General features: G+C 37.0%; 3 protein-coding genes across 3 annotated transcripts; 1 reads left to right on the top strand and 2 right to left on the bottom strand.

Annotated features, from left to right (window-relative positions):
- The first annotated feature begins 3,592 nt into the window (after positions 1-3,592).
- LOC135236070 (olfactory receptor 52E8-like) lies at positions 3,593-4,702 on the top strand. The gene has a single exon (XM_064302239.1). It carries the CDS (start codon positions 3,637-3,639, stop codon positions 4,612-4,614), a length of 978 nt encoding a protein of 325 aa, XP_064158309.1. The 5' UTR covers positions 3,593-3,636; the 3' UTR covers positions 4,615-4,702.
- A 5,078-nt stretch (positions 4,703-9,780) lies between these two features.
- LOC135236667 (olfactory receptor 52E8-like) lies at positions 9,781-11,260 on the bottom strand. The gene has a single exon (XM_064303154.1). It carries the CDS (start codon positions 11,249-11,251, stop codon positions 10,283-10,285), a length of 969 nt encoding a protein of 322 aa, XP_064159224.1. The 5' UTR covers positions 11,252-11,260; the 3' UTR covers positions 9,781-10,282.
- Positions 11,261-14,668: 3,408 nt separating this feature from the next.
- On the bottom strand, positions 14,669-16,450 carry LOC135236301 (olfactory receptor 52E4-like). Its single transcript, XM_064302571.1, has 2 exons — positions 16,343-16,450; positions 14,669-16,234 (listed from the first exon to the last, which is right to left on the bottom strand). The coding sequence occupies exon 2, from the start codon at positions 16,171-16,173 to the stop codon at positions 15,172-15,174; it is 1,002 nt and encodes a 333-aa protein (XP_064158641.1). The 5' UTR covers positions 16,174-16,234; positions 16,343-16,450; the 3' UTR covers positions 14,669-15,171.
- Between the last annotated feature and the right edge of the window lie 3,363 nt (positions 16,451-19,813).

Here is a 19,813-nt window from a genome sequence, read left to right as displayed (position 1 = left end):
ATGTGAAATTCGCTTTTCTTCCCAGCTACCATGAAAAATAGAAACAGGGACACAGAAAAATTTGATCTTAAAGTTTGTTTTATGTTATCCCTGGTTTAAACTCATACCCCGGCTGCAGACACTCTTTCAGCTACTTGAGCTACTTTGCCTGGCCAAATCATTTTGAAATAGCTGATTCCACTGCTGGTAAGGTGTTTGCGTGGATATGAGAATGCCCTTCTCCATACAAAAAACTGACGTTACAAATAATTAATATATGTTTCAAACTTTTAGTTCCTATATTTATCATTTACATTCCCATTTATATATATATAAATATATATATACAGTACTGTGCAAAAGTCTTAGGCGCCTGTAAAAAAAATGCTGTACAGCTGAGGTGCTTTTAAAAATAATGAAATTAAAGGTTATAAATATAAAAAAAATAGTATAAAGAGCAGTAAATAGTTAAAAACTAAATAAAATCAATGTTTGGTGTGGCCACCCTTTGCCTTTAAAACTACATCAATTCTCTTAGGTACACTGTCCTGCAGTTTTATAAGAAAATCGGCTAGTAGGTTGTTCCAAGCATTTTGGAGAACTTGCCACAGTTCTTATATATAAACCTTCCTCAACTTTTTCTAAATACCTGGGCCTAAAATACCTGCATTATTAGAATTCTGAAAAATGGACTCATCAAAGAAATACAGGCATTTTGTGCAATTTTTTTTCTCAAAACCCCCCTCTAGACCATAGGTAACAGGTGCTGATACCCAGGTGCGAATGGGTTGCTGTTTCCTCAGGTATGATATTAAAGCAACTGAATGACCGATGCTTTGATAAGAATTGCTGGGTCAAGCACTGTCAAAACTAATTTCTCATATATAATCACACAAAATTAATTCACTGCAAACGTTTCATGATGATTTACTTTGACAATTGACTTTAACGTGGGGATCAATAACTGTGGGCATTGTAGTCATAAAAATGATGGGTTTATAACTTTGTGGAGATAGCACCTCGGACACACTTTCAGTTTCTTGCTGAAACGGCGACTTCGGATGAACTCTGAATTGACTACAGAATGGCAAAATCGTGCAAGTGAATGGGACCGGAGGAAGCACTGGAATTACCGATGAATGACTTCATCATGGACCTGGCATGCAAGCTGCATGAAAATTACAGAAAGTTGAAGACAGAAGCAGCGGCCGCAAAAGCAGCCATAGTCACAGCATCATCTCACACACCCATTATTCCTGGGAAGAAAACGCAGAGGTAAGAGATGGTACATACAGTATGTAAAAGCTCAATCAAAATAGTGGTAGCAAAGGGAAGGGAGAAGCGAGCGGAATGCGTTATGACTGAAGAAATTACATTTTTAAATATTGCGTTTTGTATTTCTTTAACTACTTTCTCCATTTTGTGTTTTGCTTGTTTTGCACATTTTAGCGCTTTTCTCAATGTGCCTGCAAATACGCCTTGTCGCATTTTCCCTTACCTACATAACAAAAACGATATGAGTTAGAAATAAAAATGTTGAGATTGATACAGTCCTGTCCTTTATTTCAAGAATATACTTTTGCAACATAGAGTTTCATGATCTTTATGAAATTAGGTTGCTGTGGGTGCCGAAATCGATTCTGTAATGCTGGATGAGCCTGACACCACTGGGCGGTATAAGGTAGTAAAAAAAAACATGGCTTTTCTAGGGTTCAGCCTCCTGGCTCTGGCTGACTAGCTAAAGTCTACATTTTTAAGTGGTTTTACAATGGAGGGGGCATGGTTGAGAGAGAAGGGGCAACTTGGCTACGGTGATTTGGTGAGGTGTGAAGTGTGGGGATGTGGTTGCAGACGGGAACTATCTTACCTGGAAGCTGACAAATTTGTGTATTAAAGTTGCCTTATGTTGTTGCACGCAGGGCTAAGCACTATGATATTGTTATCGAAAGAGCCATGGTTTTGAGCCCTTTATATAAATATCAGTCATGACTATGTTGGGAGGTAATCCAGCTCAGCTATCAAAGAAAGAAACACGGAAGTTTACTACTGTTCCTAACAACAAGAAGTGAATTTTTGTAGACAAATAATTGTTAAATCTTCATATCTGCAGAGAAATTCATAACTCGTTTTTTTCGATATGTACTTTTCCTTTTCATTCAGATAGCTGGTGAGCAGAGAGGGGTACAGACAGAGATGAGATTCTTTCCTTTGCTTTTGTGTATAATGCAGTGCCTAATCTTGGATTTAAACTTGCAATCTCTTAGTTACAAATCCAGTCCCATAACCATTAGTTGACTATCTATTCTGAAATTAAAATGTACTTGTTCATTAGATTAGCAAAAATGGAATTGGACTTTGGTGACTAACTTTTTTTGCTTTCTCAATGAATGAAAAATATTGTATTGACAGAGGTACTGTAGTTAATGAGTTCCCCAGGTTCATTACCATGACACCCATGCAGAAAACCGCACATCAAGATGTATAAAAGGAGAGTTAATGCTCCTGTACTGTAAATATGCAACCCGACTGAACTGAAGAAAACTCTTTACCTCATTCTCTGCTACAGTGATTGTGGTGAGTAATTTACTGAGGATTTTTTTTTTGTCAGGTTATCATTTTTGTCATTGTATTGAACATTTGTTTTAGTGGTTGCATTTTAAAAAACTGATAAACTTACCTCACATTAACTTTGGAGATACTTACCAAAATCACGGTTTTTAAAAAGTATTCACATGGTTACAATTAAATCACCTTTTCCCTCACACATACAGTTTAGTGCAATTTGTGATGTGCTCTGGTACAGGAATTCACATTCATATCCCTTCATAATTTGCTGTATATTTGAGTTAATTGCTGATCCTGTTTAGAAAGAATCAAGGGTCATCCTTCCTCATGCATGAAAAATGATTCCAAATCTGAAGAAAACCATGAAATTATGATAGTGTCCGTATTTCATTTGTTAATACGGATCGCTATAATTGATTCTTGAACTGCACACAGAATAGCAACCCACAATCATGGTGAACTTATTTGTAAAAGTTTACTTTGAGAGCAATCTGTTCAAAATACAGAAAAAGCAATTTTGCAATATCTGAAAGGGCATACAGGTAGGAACATATTTATTTACACTTACAATTAGAGAGTGTGTGACCATTATACTCATCAAAATTACATATAGTTGTTTGAAGGCCAAGACAGGTTTTACTTTTAGAAAATGTGAAATCGGTCATTTAAAAGTGCCTGAAGACATTGCCATTTCCCATGTGCATGCCACAAATAGGTTGTGATTGGCATTGTTAGTGATATCGTTAGTAGGAAATTCTTGCTATTGTTTACCTCATGTTTTTTTGAATATTTTATTTGCGTGCTCAGTACCTAGTTGAGTACTTGACTTAAAAAGTCAAACTTCCTTTGTCTATGGCAAGAAAGGCGATATATGTAAACTGCATGATACATAATGTCATTGTAAGATGATTTGTGATTTGTAAGATATGAGATAGTTATGTTCATTTAAGCTTAAATGTTTTCAAAATTTAAATATAAATCACCTGAATTAAGTGTAATTGAGTTATTCAGTTTACATCTTTTTGCTTACAGGGCATAGAAAAACAAAAGAAAAGCAACAAAGAGAAAAAATAGGAGTTATAAACGTCTGCTATGAACTCCCAGAATTCCACCCTCTCTCTAAATACAGCTTTAGTGCATCCCCCTTTTTTTTTAATCAATGGTTTTTATAATGTACCCTATGCCAAATACTACTATGTTTTCCTGTTCTTTGTTTTTGGGGTCTCTGTGTTGGGGAACTCCTTTGTCATGTATATTATATACATAGAGCGCAGTTTTCACACCCCGAAGTATTTGGCCGTTTTAAATTTGGCTTTCGCTGACTTGGGTGAAAGCACTGCCCTTATGCCAAATTTAATTGCAATGTTTCCTTTTGATTCACAATACATCTCCTTTAATGCTTGCTTGGCAAACATGTTTTTTGTGTTTTTCTTCTCCTGTTTGCAGACTCTCACTCTCACTGTTCTGGCCTATGATAGATTGGTGGCAATATGCTTGCCACTGAGGTACCATGCCATCATCACAATGCCAGCAATGGCTGTGATGTTGACTGTGGTGTGGGCATACAGTGCACTTTTAATGATTTCAACAGTGGCTTTAGTTACCAGGTTGTCCTTTTGTAAATCCATTGTGGTAAAAAGCTACTTCTGTGATCATGGACCCGTTTTCCATTTGGCCTGCAATGACAATCTAGTCAATCGCATCATGGCATATGTTAACATGGCACTGTTGCTGTATTTACCATTGCTTTTCACTGTACTGTCATATGTGTTTATTGCTGGTGCACTATTTAAAATAGCTTCATGGGAAGGGCGATTTAAAGCCATTAAGACTTGCTCTGCACACCTAATGCTGGTAGCTATATGTTATATTCCAATAATGGGAATCTATATTGCTGCAATAGCTGGTACCCTTCACCCCAATGCCAGGATAATCAATACATCACTTTCACTTGCCATTCCACCCATGATGAACCCAATAATTTATGTGCTGAACACAGAAGAGGTTAAGGAATTCTCAAAAAGGCTTTTCAGCAGAAAAAAAATAACCGCAACTGAAATAAACAGATAAATGGATGAATTGATATTATGGGAACTCTCCTGTGTGCTGTATCTCAAACTCTGCAGTTTGTGCGACTACCGATTAATTTTTATTTAAAATAGCCTATATTCTTCTGTGTTTACTCTATGTCTTGGTTAATGTATTAGGTCAAACATTACATTTCAAGTTCATTCAACTAATTATTTTAAAAGAATATTTTGAGTGCGATGAAATACAAATGTTGCTTGTGGCAGTATTGATTTACTGTTGGACTTTTGGATGCTGTTGTTGTGTTATTTGTGTTACATGCTCACTTTGCTTAATGAATAACCACATGCACTTTGTCTGCAGAAATTTTAAAAGCTTGAGGAAAGTGATAATTTCATGTGACTGTATTAACGTTTCAGGTCCATTTTGTAACAAAGATAATGGTCAAATGTGACACAGCACAGAGTGTGGTCAGGTGAGGCCTCACATTAAAAAAACAACAGTCTAAATGGCCAAGTGCCAAATTTAATTTATTGTATTTATTAGATTTTAGCTAGATTATTTATCTTATCTTATCTTATAACATTGAAATGTTCATCAGTGCTCGATGATCAAGATCATCTTATCTTAAAATGAATCAAAATAAACCATTAAATATAATAACAGGGACACAGACAAATGAGATTGTAAAGTTTGTTTTATGTTATACCTGGTTGAAACTCATACCCCAGTTGCAGAAACTCTTTCAACAACTTGAAATAGCTGTGTTGCGTTACATGTGTTTAGTATGTGTTCCAAACATTTTGTTTCTAATTTAGCATTGACATTTCTGTTTAACATTTTCATTTAACATTTACATTTATATTATATATATATATATATATATATATATATATATATATATACATATACATTTTATAAAACGTACAACTTTTCCTATATAGCTGGGCTTTACTGATGATGGACCTGGCATGCATGCTGCGTGCAAATTATGGGAAGTTGAAGACAGAAGCAGCAGACGCCAAAGCAGCCACGGTCACAGCATCACCTCACACACACCCATCATTCCTGAAAAGAAAACGGAGTGCCAGGTTGGCAAATGCAGTTGGAATGAGGCTAAAGACAACTTAATGCAATCGTTTTGTGTGTGGTTCCTGCTCACATGTACAGCCAAAGCTGTGCATTCCCTGTGGAATTGATCAATAAGAGGAGAGATATAGTACATACAGTATGTTAAAGCTCAATCAAAATAGTGGCAGCAAAGGGAAGGGAGAAGTTAGTGAAATTCATTATGACTGAAGAAATTACATTTTGAAATATTGCATTTAAATTTTGCTTGTTTTGCACATTTTGGCGCTTTTCTCAATGTGCCTATAATACACTTTGTCGCATTTTTTTCCCCTTACCTACAAAACAAAAACGATACAAATTCGAAATAAAAATGTTGAAAGAAAAGTCTACATTTCGACTACCTAAATCAAAGTCTGCATTTTTAAGTGGTTCTACAAGGGAGGGGGCATGGTTGAGAGAGAAGGGCAACTTTGCTATGGTTTGGTGAGATGTGAAGTGTGGGGATGTGGTTACCGGGACTATCGTATCTGGAAACAAATTTGCATCTTAAAGTTATCTTACGTAGTTGGAAGCAGGGCTAATCACTGTGATATTACAATCAAATGTTTTAAGCCCTTTATTAAAAAAATCAAACATGATTATGTTGGGAGGTAATTCAGCTCAGATATCGAAGAAAGATCTCCACCTTCAGCTGAAATATTTTCAGTGTAACAAAACCAGATCATACAATGTTGGTTTCTGCTTGAAACTGGAACCACTTCCATAAACATATATTTCAATGATCATGTCTTAACAACCATTATCTATATAGACATTTATATTTTCACTCAATGATTTCAATATCACAGATTGCATTCAAACTTCACTAAAATGAAGTGGCACACTGCCATGCAGGGTCTCCAGGACACCTTTTAGATTTAGATCCTTTAAGATTTAAATTTGTGGAATAAAAGTGTAAAATTACTACAGTAATTGTATATATTGAAAGTAAGGGGAAACTGCCTTGAAAAGCATTGTTTTCTTTTATGTCTTACAAGATAGAACCTTATAATTCCAAGCAGACGGTGAGTTCTATTTATTAGATGCTCCTATCTGCAATTCACATGGCCTAAAATCATTTTGATAGGATTTTTATATTGTACATTCAGAGTTCTTTCATGGTGTTTGCCATTTGAACATACGAAAGGGAACTGCCCTGCATATCAGTTTTTGCTATTTATGTTGAGAAACCTTGGCAACTGAATATCTCAACATCTTATAATTCCAAGGCCGTGCATAGAGCTGTTTTTCGAGCTGAGCAGACTGTGATTCTGCGTTGCTACTGCATACTCAGGTTTTCTGTTCTGTGCCTCGTTGGTGTATTGGCCGTTCAGGATCACTCTCATGGTTGTGTATTGCCTTTTAGATATGCCGACATCGCATAGCACAGTGGGGCTTTTCCACATTACACTCGGACCTCTACTTACGTAACAGTTAATCTCATAATTATACAGTGCCTAATCCTTTTCTCTATTTTCTGCCCTGTGGTTTCCCCCCCCCCCCAGAATTTTCGGACCTCTCCAGTTTCATCTGTCTCTTGGTTCAGCCCATGCCACGACGCATCCTGAAAATCAAGATGCATCACTCCTCCCCACTGAATTGCATATTAATAAGCTTGCTCCGCCTATTTTGCCAACTAGTTTAACTACCTTTGGCTGTGACAGGTCAAACCCATCCAGAAAGCAATTTAAAAACAAACCCATATAAACTACAAACTAACACAAACTACAACAAACAAAAACCCACAAAACCAAAACGATCGTCACACAAAACGCAAAACCACAACCAGGCAAGCAGAGGCTGGGGACGTAACAATCATTCTTCATGTCTTAAATGCTACAGTATAATCAAATAGCAACATATAAATCGCCGATTTGCCAGAATGTAGCTGCTTTTTGGTGGCTCAGGCCTGGTTTTTCACCGAATCGTTTTTTTGTATTTCCACTGTAAAGCATATTTGTGAGAGTGTCTCTGTAAAATTTAATTTAATTGGTGGCAACCCCCTGGCAGGTCAGGGGAGTAGTATCGGTTTTGCACAGTATACCCCTTCCATAGATACTGACACTATTCAAACTGAACACTGCATGCGTTTTAATGTATATTAACTTGTTGGTGCAACCCTTTAGTGACCATGACGCCAGCATCCTGAGATTGGTCAACTCATATTTTCAGTGCTACTGCAACCAAACTATGAGCTGAAAACACAAACTCTGTGTTCTGGCTTGTCAATTAGTGGACAATTCAGGACAACTATGCCGAAGACGGAGTTTCTAAGGGCCACCATTGTCCTGCCGGTAGTCCATTTACCAAGCACCCCCTCCCTACACCCCCAACGCATGACACACTGGACAATAGTGTTTATCTGGGCATTCATAAAAATATTTTTTCACCACTAAAAACTTGTATTCCACCATACCAACAAGATAAACCCAACAATAGCCATAAGAATAAGCTTTCTAACAATGTATAACATCTAATTGTACTTTTGGAATAGCATTTTATAGCCCAGCGTAACCGAAAGTTTTGTGTAATCATCGCAGCCTTACACATTCACTCTGTGGTGGCAGTAAAAGACACTGCACCTGGCAAAACATTATCGATCAGTTTAGTCTTTTTTGGAAAATATTATTTGTGAGAACTTCTGAGTGTGGCTCAGGCACATGTTTGCTGATAGACCTAGCTGATACTGTTTTCCTGACTAAGTCAGAAGAGGAGTGACAGCATGGATTCCCTGTCCCTGTCTCTATCTACTGAACACAGATAAGTATGTAAATGTTACTGCTCAAAATATTTTGTTTATGTACATTATTTTTCAAATGTAGTGTCTTTAAATAGGTTGCTGATAATGAGGATATTTCACACTGTAACTGAAGCGTTCGTTGGTAGCTCAGTTGTTGGCTCAGCAGGGTTTGTCTTTCATGCTCCGGATGTGACATGAGCTGGAACATTGCCAAAACATGGTGGTGGAATACTGTTTTAATGTTGTCCCATCCCCATACAAGAAAACATTACATACTGTAGAGTATAGAAAAACAAACAAGAGTTAATGATGAGACATTTAGGTACTATGCCACATTGTGTGATAATGTTTTTGCATTATTTTTTAATCTGATATCAATGTTTCATCTTAAACCTTCATAGGGGGTACATTTATATGCTTTATAGTGGACAAAAAGCATTTTGTTCATTTTGGAGAGCTCTTGATATGTTTCTGGACCCCTAGATATTTTAGACTGTTTTGATAATGATGCAAAAGTGAGTCAAAACAGTTGATTTGCTGTGAAATACATGATTATGTTGTGATTAACAGCAATGCAAAATTTAGAAATTTTGGATAGATTTTGAGACATTGGTTGCACTGCTTACTTTTTGCTTCATAGATCTTTAATAGTTCTGCATATCCACTTTTAGATTTTACGCACTTATAGTCAAGGTGTTTTTGACTTATAGTCAAGAACATGTATAGTTTAACCTGCTATATATATGTAGCAGTCAGTTCGCCGGAGAGGCTGGTGGAGAGAGCACACGCACCTGGGCTGCGTTAGCTAATCAGCCCAGGTGCTTAAAGGCATGCTGCTCTCAACAGTTCAGGGCCGAGACCGGGAGCTAACACTGAGAGCGCAGTTATGATTTTAATTTAGTTTTATTTTGAGCACAAAAAAAGAAAGCAATCCTCAGCTGGGATGCTGGAGGAGCTGGACCTGGCCGGGAAGGCGGTCAGCTACAGAGCAGGGAAATGAAAAGTTGCTGCTCTGTTTTACTTTCTTTTGTCTTTGTTATTTTAGAATTCTAGAATTGTAAATGGTACAAATGTCCTGCTTCATTTAAGCCATTTTTCAAGTCTCTGTGATGATCACATCTGGAGTTATAAAGCATTACATAAGGTACCCCCTAAATGGGCAAGGATTGGGCAGATTTGGCTTGTGCACAAAGGGGTTAAAAACTCACAATTTAATATGTGTTAGAGTATATTACAATAAGAGCCTGATCCCAGAAATGTTTTTTCTCACTTTGATTTTGTCTTATAAACTCTTAGCAATAAAAAAAGTGTGTGGCAAGCGTGTGCAAAATCATGAGCACAAACAATTCATTGGCTTTTGACTACTTTATTTGTTGCAAAATGTACTTAACTGATGCATTAATATAGTCACATGAAATTGTCACGTTCCTCAAGCTTTTAAAACATTTGTAGATAAAGTACATTCTGTTATATGAAAAATAACATAGGCTTTCATATGCTGAAGAACAGTAGAGTGAAATTTTGAACTACTGTCAGTTAATATTAAGCTACATCACTCAGGTATTCATTAAGAAAATTGAATACATTATTCATAAACACCAGAATCCAAAAATCCAAAAGTAAATCAATATTGCCATATGTAACATTTATATTAAAAGCAGTAAGTCTTTTTTTGTTTGTTTGTTTTGTAAAAATAATCTGAAAATATAATGTTAGAAAAAAGATACAAACCAAGAGTTGGAATGAACACAGAAGATATGATTTAAATAGCATTAATCTATACTCACACAAACTGCAGAGTTTGTGATACAGTTAAAATGAGAGTTTCTGCATTAGCCATTCATTTCTTCATTTGATTAATTATTTCAGTTGTGTGTTTTTTTTTTTTTTCAAAAGTCTTTTTGAGAATTCCTTGATCTCTTCTGTGTTCAGCACATAAATGATTGGGTTCAACATGGGGGGAATGGCATTTGCAAGAGATGTATTGATTATTCTGGCATTGGGGTGAAGAGTACCAGCTGCTGTAGCCATGTAGGTTCCCATTATTGGAAGATAATACACAGCCACCAGCATTAGGTGTGCAGAGCAAGTTTTCATGGCTTTAAATCGCCCTTCCCATGAAGCTAATTTAAACAGTGCACCACCAATAAACACATATGAGAGTACAGTCAAAATAAATGGCAAATAAAGAAAAAATGCAATGTTTAGCGTTGCCATGATATAGTTTACAAGATTATCATTGCATGCCAATGTGTATATGGGTCCATGGTCACAGAAGTAGCTTTTTACCACAATGGATTTACAAAAGGACAACCTGGTAACTAAAGCCACTGTTGAAATGAGGAAAAGTGAATTATATGCCCACACCACTGTTAATATCACAGTCATTGCTTGCATTGTGATGATGGCATGGTATCTCAGTGGTAAGCATATTGCTACTAATCTATCATAGGCCAGAACAGTAAGAGTGAGAGCTTGCAAACAGGAAAAGAAAAACACAAAAAACATGTTGGCCATGCAAGCATCAAAGGAGATGTATTGTGAATCAAAAAGAAATGTTGCAATTAAATTTGGAATGAGAGCAGTGCTTTCCCCCAAGTCAGCTACAACCAAATTAAAAATGGCCATATACTTTGGGGTGTGAAAACTGCGCTCTATGTATATAATAAAAATGACAAAGGAGTTCCCCAACACAGAGACCCCAAAAACAAAACACAAAAAAACATAGTAGTATTTGGCATGGGGTACATTATAAAAACCATTGATGAAAAAAAATGAGGGACGCACAAAAGTTGTATTTAGAGAGTGGATGGAATTCATGGAGGCCATGGAAGTCAGATTTTTTGTCTTTTCTTTCCTTTGTTCTTGTCCTGTAAATCAAAGAAAACCATGCAGGCTAATCTATATGACTCAATTACTTTTAATGCAATCATTTTATTTTAAAATTCTGAAAATATTTACGATTACATGGACATTACTAACTAGGGTCCTACAAATCATTTCTTTACCATCACATTATTTGTCCAGCTGTTTACATAAATCTCCTTTCTTGCCATAGACAAAAGGAGTCTAACTTTTTAGGTCTAGTACTGAACGTGGTCCCGATTAAGCAAAAGAATTAATCAACACCATGAAGTAAAGTCTATCAATGGCAACAATGCCCAACTAACAATATCTGCCAGTCACTATCTGTTTGTGACATGACATGTGAATGGCAATGAAAGTTTTGTCTGTGTCTTCATTTGCTTTTAGGCTATTTATTTCACATTTTCTAAAACTTTTTTGAAAGTGAAAAACTGTATCCTTCTTAAAACCATCTACATGTAATTTAAATGTGTGTCTTGGTCAAAAACACTGCACTTACAAACCCACCTATTCCTTGTACATCACTTTGGATAAAACCTTCTGCTAAATAAATGTAATGAGTGAGCTCCATAATGTTTGGGAAAAATACCTTTTTTTTCTTGATTTGACTCTGTACTCCACTCTTTTCGATTCACAATCAAACAATATTGTACAATATAAAGTGCACATTCTATATTTCAAAGGGTTTTTTATGTCTTGGACCTTTTTTCCCTTATTTTGCTGTCTCATAATGGTTTCTTTGACTTTCAGTAGCACTGGTCTACTTGTTGACAAACACCAATAACATACTTCAAAGGTACTGAAAAGCCTACAGCAAATTCAAGACTAGATACTAAAAGCTCTCTTATACCTGCTCAAAACAAGCCATTGGGCAGGTGGAGGTCTATGTATAATAAGTGTTGTCATTTCTACATGGTGAAACCAAAATTCATTTTTAAAAATACCCTTTTATAAAACCTGCACTTTAACCACATTTGAATTGCTTCATTACAAATCTAAAATTGTGGAATACTGCACCAAATCAAGAAAAACAAATTCCAAACAATATGGAGCTCATTGTATGATACATGCTGGTAAGTGCTAGGGCAGAGATGGTGTGCTTTCACTGTGGAAAAAAAACACCATCTAGGTAGACATATATAAGGAGAAGTAAGGGTGTCGGTTTTGTCATTTAACCACTAAAACAAAAGATCAATCCAATGATGAAAATTGTAATCTGAAAAAAAAAAACATTTTAAAAGAGGACAGATGCTAAGTCATTTACTCACCACAATCACCAAAGTAGAGAATGAGGTGAAAAGGTTTTCTCCTGTTTGTTCACCCAAGTTGCATATTTACAGTACAGGAACAATGACTCCTTTTATACATCTTGCTCTGGGGTTTTCTGTACATGTGCCATGTTAATGAATCTGGGGAACTCATTAACTACAGTAACTTTGTCAATGCAATAGCTTTGTCTACAAACAGGGTTAGTTACCAGAATCCGATGCCATCTTCCCTAGTTTACTGAACAAGTGCATTTTAATTTCAGGATAGGAAAGCAAACTAGTGGTTATGGAATTTGATATGTAACTAAGAGATTGGAGGTTTAAATCCAAGATGAGGCACTGCCATCATACCCTTGAGCAAAAGACAGGATCTCATCTCTCTCTGTAGCTTTCTCTGCTTTCCACCCGTCTGAATGAAATGGAAAAAGTACATATTGAAAAACTGAGTTTTGAATTCCCCTGTCATTTCAGCATTGTCAACACTTCATGTCAATAAATACATTGTTTTTATCCTGAGTTTCATTTGTCTTTCATACTGTGAAATCAAGCCAGAAATGAGATTTTTCTCACTTGGTTTTTGTCTTAGAGACTCTTAACAAATAAAATATATTTTTGTGTGCACGAGAGACTCTTCTTATTTTGAATTGAAACATTAAGTAAAGATGGGATTAACTATTGCTTGCTTCGAGTTTCAAAAATATTTCCAGAGAAATTACCCCCCCCCCCCCCCCCCCAAAAAAAAGAATGTTTCCATATATTCAAGACTAAAACTGAAAGGGCACTTTTTTTTAGTTAATTTTGTTATATCACTAAGTTATTCATAAAGCATTTTGAATGTGTAACAAACTACACTACTCATGAAAGGCACAAGAATAGAATGCAAAAATTCTAACTGAATCTGTATTGCCATAACCAACATTTGTTGATTCATCACATTGTTGTAGTCTGTATTCCCGGTCACTTGTCTCCCCAGTACTGTCTCTGTGTCTGTGTTCCCTGAGCTGCTTCACTCCCCTGTACTTGTGTGATTTCACTATTCGGGTGGTTCCGGGTTTTCGTGGTTTCCCCCCTTCTTTCCAGTCTCGTTTTACTTACTTCCTGCTTATTTCTAGTTTTACTAATTTCTACTAATCCCTACTAATTTATAGATTGTAAAGTACTAACCTCACTAATATACTAACATGTGAATATTACTAATGGACTAACACACACTAGTTTTGGGTTTTTGATAGTTTAGATCACTATACTAATACATTAACCAGTCTCCCCTTTTCCATGCTGCGCTGTAGCTCCGCCCCTTTTCTTTCTAGCTTGCTCTAACGCTGAGTTCTGCAATTGCCTGCACCTGTCTCTTGCTCTAACTGCACCTCTCTCTCTCTGCACGTGTTTTACCTGCTTCACCCAGGCCGTCTATTATCATTGTTGTCTATGTGATTCCAGTCCGCGTTTTGTCAGTCCCCTGTCATTGAATTAGTTTTCCTAATGTTCTTCACCTGGATGTTGTTTGTTACTCCTCCCTCACTCACTTAACCCCTCCTTGATTGTTACCTTCCCCAGTGTATAAATGTCAGTCTTTTCCACCAGCTCAGAGTCAGAACGTTGATCGAATTCATTGTGCCGCTTGTTAGTAAGCCGAGATTCCTGCGACACCCCTTTGCACGACTTCAAGTTTGCCTGCCCCTTTTGGTTTTGTTTGCTTCTGGTTTGACCTTCGCTTTGCCTTGACGTCTCTTTTGCTTGTCCCTTTGTACCTTCGCCATTCTGATCTCCTGGTTTTTGATTTTTTGCCTGTCTTTTCACTATTCTTTTGGAAACTCGATTCGGCACCGTCCTCTCTCTGATTACCTGGCTTCGAACCTTGGACTGATTAAAGACAACGTTTTTTGAATTTCCCTGGTCTGCGTGTGGGTCCTTACTCAGAACATATCACACTGAAACATTAACGTCTAGATTTATGGACATAACATTCACAGAGCAAATTGCTTGCTTAGTCTTTGAATTCTTCATTATCTACCAAATGTTTAGTTTTAGTGGCCATGTGTCCACACTTTGATAAATTAGGTGACTATTGATAGTACATTTTCTTCAATGTCTTTTGACCTAAAATATTAAATAAAGATGGCATTAACTATTGATTGCCTAATATTTCTAAAATATTTCCAGAGAAAGTACTTTCCCCTTACAGCATGTAAAAAATACCATGTCTCCATATTTTTAAGACTCGACTGTAAAGGCATGTCCAGTACTGTTGGCAGTTAATTTTGTTACATCACTTATGAGTCATTTATTAAGCAAATGGAAAGTGTAAATAGTACAGTACTCATGGACAACAGAAGAAGAGAAAACAAATATACAAAAGTGAATAAATATTGCCAATTTTTGTAATTCATCACTCTTAAAAATGAAGATTTTTAAAATGAATTCAGTGGAAATGTATTATTTTACAAAACATATTAACCAAGACTTAGCAGACTAAAACTGATGATTTTCTCCTTTGAAAAGTTTTATTTTTGAGAATTTAATCACATCTTCTGTGTTCAAAAGAGGGTAAGAAATTATTGTCTCTATCTCTGATTTCACAGATTGCAGAGTTACAGTAATACAGTTCCTGGAATATCAATTCATTCCTTTATTTTTATTTTTAAAAATATTTCTGTTGTGGTTACATGTTTTTCTTTTGAAAAGTTTTTTTGAAAATTCCTTAACTTCTTCTGTGTTCAGCACATAAATGATTGGGTTCATCATGGGGATAATGGCCTTTGCAAATGATGTACTCATGATCCTGACATTAGGGTGGATTCTAAAAAGTAATGGAGAAACATAGGTGTACAGTATTGGAAGATAATACACAGCCACCAGAATTAGGTGTGCAGAGCAAGTCTTCATGGCTTTAAGTCTCCCTTCCCATGAAGCTATTTTAAACAGTGCACGAGCAATGAACAGGTATGACAGTACCGTAAAAAAAAAGGGTACATAAAATAGTAATACTATGACGACAATTCCCATGTTACGATTAACATTATAGTCATTGCATGCCAAAGTGGCTGTTGGCCCATGATCACAGAAGTAGCTTTTTACCACAATGGATTTACAAAAGGACAACCTGGTACTAACCAATGACACCATTAAAATCAGTAAAACTGAATCATATGCCCACACCACTGTTAATATCACAGCCATTGCTGGCATTGTGATGATGGCATGGTATCTCAGTGGCAAGCATATTGCCACCAATCTATCATAGGCCAGAACAGCAAGAGTGAGAGACTGTAAGCAGGTAAAGAAAAACACAAAAAACATGTTTGCCATGCAAGCGTCAAAGGAGATGTATTGTGAATCAAAAAGAAACATTGCAATTAAATTTGGAATAAGAGCAGTGCTTTCACCCAAGTCAGCTAGAGACAAATTAAAAACAGCCATATACTTTGGGGTGTGAAAACTGCGCTCTTTGTATATACTAAACAAGACAAAGGAGTTCCCCAACACAGAGACCACAAAAACGAAACACAAAAAAACATAATAGTATTTGGCATGGGGCATACTCAAACCATTGATGAAAAAAAATGGGGGATGCACTAAAGTTGCATTTAGAGAGAAGGTGGAATTTGTGGAGTTCATTGCTAATGATTTTAACTCTGATTTTGTCTCTTTGCTCTGATTTTTTCTTGTTTTCCTTGCCCTGTAAGTGAAAAATATAAGCTGAATAATTCAATTGCATGTAATACACTTGATATATGTTTATATTCTGACAATATAAAAGGAGTAGAACGGTAATTAAATTACTCACCACAATCACCTAATCAGAGAATGAGGGAAATGGTGTCCTCTAGTTTGTTCAACCTGGTGTCATTTTTACACCAGAGGAACATTGGCTCTCCTTTTATACATCTTGCTCTGGGGTTTTCTGTAGGTTTGCCATGGTAATCAACCTCGGGAATTCATTAACTACACTAACTCTGTCGATCAGGTTGATCTGTCGACGCAGATTTCTCTTTAGTTATGAGTGTCTGATTCGTTTATAGATTGGGGGGAAAGCCCGTGGTTGCAGATGTGAATGTACCAGGGGCGTCGCTAGGGGTGGGCTTCCGGGGCTGAAGCCTCGGAGGTTTTTCGTCCAGCCCCGAACCTTTTGACACCAAAAAAAAAAAATCTTTTTCTTTATTTATTTTTTATTTTGACACCCGAAAAAAAAGAGATACTGCACCAAATATCATTAACGGAGCCCTAATGTAAACAAATCACCCCTTTCAAATCGAGCAGTAATTAACCTAACCGACTAGTAGGCGCAGTAGGTTGCAATCAGACGATTTGATAGCACTAGTTAGCACTAAAGTTCAGTCAGAATTCTGAATGACAGATTGCACAGTGGGGCTTTTCCACATTACACTCGGACCTCTACTTACGTAACAGTTAATCTCATAATTATACAGTGCCTAATCCTTTTCTCTATTTTCTGCCCTGTGGTTTCCTACCCCCCCCCCCGAATTTTGGGACTCTCAGTTCATCTGTTCTGGTCAGCCCATGCCACGACGCACCCATACTTAATTGCACTATATAAGCTGCTCGCCTATTTTGCCAACTAGTAACTACACTCTGGCTGGACAGGTCAAACCATCAGAAGCAATTAAAACAACACCATATATTATTATAACTACAACTAACATGCAACTACACAAAAACCCACAAAACCAAACGATCGTCACACAACGCCCACACAAAGAAGCCCCAAGATCTCCCACACTGACACTAGTGGTTAATTGGGCTACAGGCAGTGGAGCAATCAATATTAAGCAATTAGTATTCCTTCACCCACTACCAGGCAAGAGAGCGGACGAACAATCATCTCATGTCTAATGAAGTATTCAAATAGCAACATGTAAATCGCAATTGCAGAATTAGTGCTTTTTGAGTGCAGCTGGTTTTTGCCGAATCGTTTTTGTTGTATTTCGCACTGTAAGATATTGTGAGGTGGTCCATAAAATATTAATTGTGGCAACCCCCTGGCAGGTCAGGGAGTAGTATCGGTTTTGCACAGTATACCCCTTCCATAGATACTGACACTATTCAAACTGAACACTGCATGCGTTTTAATGTATATTAACTTGTTGGTGCAACCCTTTAGTGACCATGACGCCAGCATCCTGAGATTGGTCAACTCATATTTTCAGTGCTACTGCAACCAAACTATGAGCTGAAAACACAAACTCTGTGTTCTGGCTTGTCAATTAGTGGACAATTCAGGACAACTATGCCGAAGACGGAGTTTCTAAGGGCCACCATTGTCCTGCCGGTAGTCCATTTACCAAGCACCCCCTCCCTACACCCCCAACGCATGACACACTGGACAATAATGTTTATCTGGGCATTCATAAAAATATTTTTTCACCACTAAAAACTTGTATTCCACCATACCAACAAGATAAACCCAACAATAGCCATAAGAATAAGCTTTCTAACAATGTATAACATCTAATTGTACTTTTGGAATAGCATTTTATAGCCCAGCGTAACCGAAGGTTTTGTGTAATCATCGCAGCCTTACAGATTCACTCTGTGGTGGCAGTAAAAGACATTGCACCTGGCAAAACATTATCGATCAGTTTAGTCTTTTTTGGAAAATATTATTTGTGAGAACTTCTGAGTGTGGCTCAGGCACATGTTTGCTGATAGACCTAGCTGATACTGTTTTCCTGACTAAGTCAGAAGAGGAGAACGACAGCATGGATTCCCTGTCCCTGTCTCTATCTACTGAACACAGATAAGTATGTAAATGTTACTGCTCAAAATATTTTGGTTATGTACATTATTTTTCAAATGTAGTGTCTTTAAATAGGTTGCTGATAATGAGGATATTTCACACTGTAACTGAAGCGTTCATTGGTAGCTCAGTTATTGGCTCAGCAGGGTTTGTCTTTCATGCTCCGGATGTGACATGAGCTGGAACATTGCCAAAACATGGTGGTGGAATACTGTTTTAATGTTGTCCCATCCCCATACAAGAAAACATTACATACTGTAGAGTATAGAAAAACAAACAAGAGTTAATGATGAGACATTTAGGTACTATGCCACATTGTGTGATAATGTTTTTGCATTATTTTTTAATCTGATATCAATGTTTCATCTTAAACCTTCATAGGGGGTACATTTATATGCTTTATAATGGACAAAAAGCATTTTGTTCATTTTGGAGAGCTCTTGATATGTTTCTGGACCCCTAGATATTTTAGACTGTTTTGATAATGATGCAAAAGTGAGTCAAAACAGTTGATTTGCTGTGAAATACATGATTATGTTGTGATTAACAGCAATGCAAAATTTAGAAATTTTGGATAGATTTTGAGACATTGGTTGCACTGCTTACTTTTTGCTTCATAGATCTTTAATAGTTCTGCATATCCACTTTTAGATTTTACGCACTTATAGTCAAGGTGTTTTTGATCCAGAACATGTATAGTTTAACCTGCTATATACATGTAGCAGTCAGTTCGCTGGAGAGGCGAATTGGTCTCAGCTGCGCCGGCTGGTGGAGAGAGCACACGCACCTGGGCTACGTTAGCTAATCAGCCCAGGTGCTTAAAGGCATGCTGCTCTCAACAGTTCAGGGCAGGGACCGGGAGCTAACACTGAGAGCGCAGTTATGATTTTCATTTAGTTTTATTTTGAGCACAAAAGAAAAAGAAAGCAATCCTCAGCTGGGATGCTGGAGGAGCTGGACCTGGCCGGGAAGGCGGGTCAGCTACAGAGCAGGGAAATGAAAAGTTGCTGCTCTGTTTTACTTTCTTTTGTCTTTGTTATTTTAGCTTGTTGTTTTAGTTTATTGTGTTTGCCTGGAACCCGTGAGGGGGAAGGGTGAAGTTGTCTATTTTATTTCATGTTTGTGTGGGTGCACTCTCTCTCTCCATGCGACAGACAACGGTGTTCCCCGGCACAGCTACATCTCCCTCCCCGCGGTGTCACACTGGCGTGTATATATATATATATGCAATCTCTCTGTATTTCATTGCAAACTAAAGAAGAGCAAATTTTTGATACTTTGACAATTGCATTTGTGGCACTTTATTTCTTCCTAAGTTATGAATATAAACTTATTGTAAACTAGAATTGTAAATGGTACAAATGTCCTGCTTCATTTAAGCCATTTTTCAAGTCTCTGTGATGATCACATCTGGAGTTATAAAGCATTACATAAGGTACCCCCTAAATGGGCAAGGATTGGGTAGATTTGGCTTGTGCACAAAGGGGTTAAAAACTCACA

The sequence above is a fragment of the Anguilla rostrata genome, chromosome 12 (genome assembly GCF_018555375.3).
Source record: "Anguilla rostrata isolate EN2019 chromosome 12, ASM1855537v3, whole genome shotgun sequence".
NCBI lineage: Eukaryota > Metazoa > Chordata > Actinopteri > Anguilliformes > Anguillidae > Anguilla > Anguilla rostrata.
Note: the sequence above shows the minus strand (reverse complement) of the source record. Positions and strands in the feature narration are given on the sequence as shown.